At 50.9% G+C, this 6,435-nt stretch overlaps 1 protein-coding gene across 1 annotated transcript; it reads left to right on the forward strand.

Annotated features, from left to right (window-relative positions):
- Nucleotides 1–3,664: 3,664 nt before the first annotated feature.
- LOC127307295 (peroxidase 5) lies at nt 3,665–5,587 on the forward strand. The gene is made up of 2 exons (XM_051338029.2): nt 3,665–4,252; nt 4,767–5,587. The coding sequence occupies exons 1-2, from the start codon at nt 3,815–3,817 to the stop codon at nt 5,328–5,330; spliced, it is 1,002 nt and encodes a 333-aa protein (XP_051193989.1). The 5' UTR covers nt 3,665–3,814; the 3' UTR covers nt 5,331–5,587.
- The last annotated feature ends 848 nt before the right edge of the window (nt 5,588–6,435 follow it).

A 6,435-nucleotide genomic window follows, 5' to 3' on the forward strand; every position in this document is an offset into this window, starting at 1 on the left:
CGCAGCCTCCGCCCGTCCCAGGTGAGCCAGCGTGGCTCCCCGGCCTAGCTCCACCGCGCGCCTGTGTAGGCTGCGCCGCCGGGGAGGGCAGCCCGACCGGCAGCTCCTCGCAGTGTCGGGGCGGCACGTGGCCCTCCGCCTATGGAGGTGGCACCACCGTGGCTGGCTGCTCTGTGTCCACCTCCTCGCCGCGCGTGGGCTGCCGCGGCTGCAACGCCGATGTCGGCGCCAGCAGCTGCTGCCCCGGCCTCTGTAACTCCGTGTACATCGGCGGTGGTGTAGCCGTCACCTACGGCTGCGCGTGTAGACCCTGCGCCGGCTCCGTATGTGCTGAAGTAGAAGACGGAGTCGGTACAACATGCAGCGTCCTCGGCGGCGTAGAGAGCGAAGTGTCTGAAGAACCAGGACGAGTACGACCTTGCAGAAAGGTCCGGACCCGCGACGGTGAAGAAGCTCTCGAAGAAGCTGGGGGAGATGCTACTAGGTGAGGCGACAAAGACCTAGCCCGAGCCACAATCTCCCTCCCTCTGTCCGACATCGGCGAATGGTCGGGTCAACGCCACCCGAGTAACCGGCGCTGCAGCGGCTCCAGAAGAATGTGCAGGAGGCTGGCCATCTACCTCCATGTTAGCTGTCTCCGGTGCAACATCTGCCTCTGAATCATCGAGCCTCTCTTCCTCAAAGCCATGGGAAGCATCATCATTATCCTTCCAGGAAAAAGGACGGAAATGAGGATCTGGCCTATATCAACCGCCTCTCGCCGAAACCGAAACCTGTAACCACTGAGGTGCAACAGAGCTACCACCTCCAAGCAGGGACGGTTGTCACCATCCTTATGTTTCTCTAAAGCTGCCAAGTCTCTCATGGCCACAAGAACTCGAACAACCCCTGGCTCCGAAGCGAACATAAATGTGCATCAAGAGTGTTACCAACAAGAGAACCCACAACCGAAAGACCTAAGAAGTTTAACACCGAGTCAGGTACACCATCGACATGCACCCATACCGGCTCCATAACAAACTCCGGGGAGACATCCTGATGTGCCCATGAAGTAACAAGCGCCTGTGCATTTATCTTGGGCACACTCATCTACATCCCATCAATCCTCGCCAAGTCCTCGGCCATAGGGATCCCAATAAGAAAAGCATTAACACCATGAGCCACCGCCTCCCACTTTCATGTTGGATTTCCAGGACACATGCGTGCCATAATACTCTAAATATCCGCCGCTGTGACTATCCCCTCTCCTGACACCTGAACCAAGGCTGTAGGTGCACCAGAAGTGATCAACTGAGGCTTATACACCGAGTCCGGGAGCTGAAGGTCCAGCGTGGCATCATTCCCACATCCAACAAAAAAGCTGGTGGGCTTCGGTAACTTCAGAATTGGGCACCTGATGGTCGGATGTGCCCCAGAATCACAAACTAAACAGTAGTGTAATACCTTGCAATCCTTGGTAGCATGAGAATTAACGGCGCATTTCCAGCAGCGCCCTACCTTCTTCTGCTTCGCAGCAGGTGCAGCCGGGATGGGTACACCCTAAGGTGTTGTGCAGGTAACGGCGCAGGCTCGACAGAAGGCATCACATCCGGCATACCCAAAGGGGTTGGCGCGGGCTGCACCATACCCGGTGCTGGCTGTCCCAAAGTAGGGGGTGGCGCTGCGCCCACACCCGCAGCATTCTTCTTCTTCCTCGTCTTCTTCAGCTGCCTTGGTTGTGGCGGAGCTCATGGTAGGTATCTCAATCTTGCAAAATTCAGCTTGCCAGGACTTTGTAATTCGTGCTGTACTTTGCAACTGAGCTGAATGAAAAATATGGAGCCACCAGCGCCTCGTGTTGTTCAAAAAAAGATTGAGACCGTGTGAACGAACACGCTCCAAGCTGCGGTTTCCGACAGCGAAATCTGTCGCTGCGCCTGGCCAGGCAGTCGCCGTGGGAACCCATGGCCAATGCCTTACCCGTACGCGCCTTACAACTTTTGCCATGTGCTGCTGCTAGGTAGCCTGAGTACACTACGCCATAAGCCTAATCTAAACTTCATGGACCTGTGAATCAGAAAGCTGATGCTTTTCTGTTCAAAAGAAAAGAGGCTGATGAGTGATCAGCCATGACAGCGTGTCAAAGGTAACGCTATACAACCAAGATTCCAAGAGATCAGCCGGTTCAGCTTAAAACAGTTCACATTGCTTTAATTTCGTTTTGCTTGAGCTAGAACCTTCTTCTGCATGCATTCAGTTAAGGCAGTGCATACATGGCCACTTGGCTAGTCAGCCATATGTTTCTAGTCTACAGGAATATTCACATATTATATCCCTCGACTCGATTTCTGCTCCATAGATCCAACTTTGCCGCCACGATTAGTCCATTACCCTGAGGTCAAAAGGTTACTCAGACGATCGACAAGAGTCCACATAAATCTTGTCACGGTATGACCTCGATCTACCAAACATGCACGATCTGCATGTGCACTACAGAACAGTCAGTGGATCTGTACTTCCTTTTTTCTTTGTGGGGATCTGTACTTCCTTGTTCTTGGTAAAATCGTATCTCCGCTAGGCTCGAGTAACATTCTTCTCTTCCTGCATATGTAGGCCTTACTTGCATTGCATGTCATTCGATCGTATCCATTATCACTCTCCCTGAATTCTGAACTTATGGCCACCTGCTAAAAAAGAACTATATGCTCTGCATTATTGCACCTTTGCTAAAAAAAAGCGTTTTCTGCTCCATGGTTAAGCTTCAGTACCACCATTTACTTTGGCTACACGACCGGGCATATGAGCAAATAGTTGTGCAGATTTCTAGTATATTGGGGCCCAGCTGGATTCTTTCTAGCTGTGGCGCATTTGCCATTTTGCATCTCTGAACTCACTGGAGTTTGCCTGTCAGGAATCAGTTTTGCTAGCTATGCATGCCGCGTGTATCTGATGCGCCGTTAGACCTTTGCGACATGCAGAAAACAAACGGGGACAGACGAATTAGCATCTAAATTTGAGTAAAGCTACTTATTGGACCATTCAACTGTTATATAAGAAGATTGAGCAATTGGATCCATCCACATGCAGCGAGGCCACAATGATTAAGCAGAGCTAGCTAACAAATTCTAGCATATCTTACTTCGGAGAAAAAAAAACAAGACTACTAGCTAGCTCAGACATGGCTTACATTACCAAGTGTAAACGAGACGCATGTCACACTTCAGTCTTGGCAGAAAATAAATCGTCCTAACAGAACCTATGTTTATGAATTATGATAATCTTTTAGTTCTAGTTCATGCACGCACGACCTCGTGCGCTATAGCACCACTGACATCAGATAAAAACATCGTCAGACATAATCACGAGATGCGGCAGAAATCACCATTTCATCTTCATCGCAAAATCATCACGGCGAAATGGTTTTGGATTCTGGAGTCTGGACTCTGGATCGACCGGCCGAATCCATGGCTTGATGTGCTGCATCTGGGTTCAGCTGAAAACATTAGAGTACGTACCAGTGTACCACACAGATCTCGCAGCCTTACCATTTGCACCAATGATAGCAGAAAAGCAGCAAAGCCGGCCATGCCCCGACCTCCAATCTCTCCACCACATCTTTCCACTACCAACCCTTTCTCCCCTCCGCGCGCACATGCACCGCCAATCCCCTCGAGATTCCCCTAATCTCTCCGGTGTTTAATTATTTCCTTGCACCACTATTTAACACACTGCCCTCGATCAGCTCTCGCCTTCCTTAGGCAAGAAGTATATAGCGTGCCAGTGTATAAAGAGAGAGTGACAGACTGACAGTGCTGGAGCGAGGATCGTAGCGGCAATGGAGGTGGCGAAGATGAAGCGGGGCGGCGAGACGTGCTTCCTGCTCCAGGCGGCAGCCGTGGTCTCATACATGGTGCTGCTGATGGCGTCGACGGGGGCGCGCGCGCAGATGCGGGTGGGGTTCTACGACAGCTCGTGCCCGGCGGCGGAGATCATCGTTCAGCAGGAGGTGAGCAAGGCGGTGTCGGGCAACCCGGGCCTCGCCGCCGGACTCCTCCGTCTCCACTTCCACGACTGCTTCGTCGGGGGCTGCGAGGCGTCCGTGCTGATCGACTCCACCAGCGGCAACACGGCGGAGAAGGACGCCGGGCCGAACAAGAGCCTCCGGGGCTTCGAGGTGATCGACAGGATCAAGGCACGGGTGGAGCAAGCCTGCTTCGGCGTCGTCTCCTGCGCCGACATACTCGCCTTCGCCGCAAGGGACGCGCTCGCGCTGGTACGTACGTGCTCGCGCGCGTAAATCCATTTTGTTATCACTTTACCCCAATTAATCCTTCTTACCCGTCACTTTAAGATCATCACCAGACATGATCATATGGGCTCTTTGCATCTAATCTAATCTAAGTAAAGCTAGGCCAGCACGTAGGCTTTCGAATTACTAAAGTTTATGTGATCTGTGTCCCCTTGCTACTTTTTTTCCTCTGCACATTGCTTGCACCAAATGATGCTGCACCTGCATATGCCAGGGGTGAGAAGAGTAAAAGAGAAAATTAGTTTTGTTTCTTTCTTTTTTTGTCATAGTGGATTGAGCCTCCAATGACCTTGCTTCAAGCTTGCCTTGCTGGCCTCGCCACGCAGGGCTGGCCGGTGGGACCGTATTGTCAGCCTGTTAAAATGAATTATTACATGTTCAAAATGTGGTGCTGAAGAGTTATTACCTGGTTCGAAATGTAAGTACCTCTGAAAACTAATCAGCACGCACTCATCAACATCGTCTTGTGCATGTGCAGACCGGCGGGAACGGGTACCAGGTCCCGGCGGGGCGGCGGGACGGGAGCGTGTCGCGGGCACAGGACACGAGCGGCAACCTGCCACCGCCGACCCCCAACGTGAACCAGCTCACCAAGATCTTCGCCTCCAAGGGGCTCAACCAGAAGGACTTGGTCACGCTCTCCGGGGCGCACACCATCGGCGGCTCGCACTGCAGCTCCTTCAGCAGCCGCCTGCAGTCGCCGTCTCCGACGGCGCCGGACCCGACCATGGACCCCGGCTACGTAGCGCAGCTCGGGCAGCAGTGCGCCGGCGCCTCGCCGGGTGCGCTCGTGCCCATGGACGTCGTCACCCCCAACACATTCGACGAAGGGTTCTACAAGGGCGTCATGGCCAACCGCGGCCTCCTCGCCTCCGACCAGGCGCTGCTCAGCGATGGCAACACCGCACTGCAGGTCGTCACCTACGCCAACGACCCGGCCACCTTCCAGAGCGACTTCGCCGCAGCCATGGTCAAGATGGGCTACGTCGGCGTGCTCACCGGCAGCAGCGGCAAGATCAGAGCCAACTGCAGGGTCGCGTGATCCGTCATTCATGGCGCCATCACTCGAGAGATTTTTGGTGTTTGTACTAAGAGTGGCGATTGATTGATTTCCTATTCGACTTGGTGGTAGCTTTCAATTAGAGGCTTTTCTTTGACCATGTATGTATTCGCTGCCTATTCTTTGTCCCATTGATCGGCTTGTGTTAATTCTTTCTTTCTGTTCACAAAATTGTAACTAGCCCCTGAGGGTTCATGTGCCAAATTAATCGAGCTAAATAATGGCTGTCGATTCTTTCATTTCTGCACGTGTTTGAACTTTGAACAGAGTATGATTTGCAGCACAAGAGTTAGGAATGATCAATCACACTAAAAGTGGTGGAAGCCCAACTTGAAGTAGATAGTGTGATGGATCTTACCTTCACAGCCTCTGGCGGAACTCCTTGATGTTGATGATGATGATGATGACAAACTTACATTTTCAACATTCCGTCTTCTTTGATTTCTTTTCTTCTAAAAAGACGACTAACTGTTTTTTTTTCATTTCTCTTGGTGACTCCTAGCATTGGCGGACACAGGAAGAAACTAGATGGTAGCCACAATCCCAAATATTTCTTACACTAGCCCATGCTTGATAAAAAAAAATTACCAAATGAATATTAAAAAAGGCTAATCGGTTCACTACGAACTTCAACTTTTTAACAAAATGTGATTTTGGGTTCAAGAGGTAAGAATTGATCAATTACATTAAGAATGGCCTAAGGGCAACTTGAAGTAGATATTGTGGTGAATTTTAACTTCACAACCTTTGGAAGAAGTACCTTTTCTTGATGAGATGCTTCTTTTTCCAATATTTCTCTCATTTCCTTCTCTTAATTTCTTTTCTTCTCAAATGGAGGTCAACCAGAATTTTTGGCTTCTTCTAGATCACTTTAATAATTAATTGGCACATCATTGTACACAAGATCATCATATGTTCACACTCTTATTATAATCCGCGCCTAGCTCTCTCTCTCTCTCTCTCTCTCTCTCTCTCTGTGTGTGCTAGGATTCCACCGCTCGCTTTTTATCATCGAGTACCCGGGGTTTGCACTGATCATCGAGTGTGCTATCAGGGTTTGTGCTCTTGTCCTACCTTAGTTTCGTGA

This window comes from Lolium perenne, chromosome 1 (genome assembly GCF_019359855.2).
Source record: "Lolium perenne isolate Kyuss_39 chromosome 1, Kyuss_2.0, whole genome shotgun sequence".
NCBI classification, from domain to species: domain Eukaryota; kingdom Viridiplantae; phylum Streptophyta; class Magnoliopsida; order Poales; family Poaceae; genus Lolium; species Lolium perenne.

What these genes read in the sequence shown, in the direction of transcription:
- LOC127307295 (XM_051338029.2), top strand. Translation starts at nt 3,815, where the DNA reads ATGGAGGTGGCGAAGATGAAGCGGGGCGGCGAGACGTGCTTCCTGCTC. An exon ending in CAAGGGACGCGCTCGCGCTG is followed by an intron (nt 4,253 to 4,766) that starts GTACGTACGTGC and finishes GTGCATGTGCAG; the next exon opens with ACCGGCGGGAACGGGTACCA.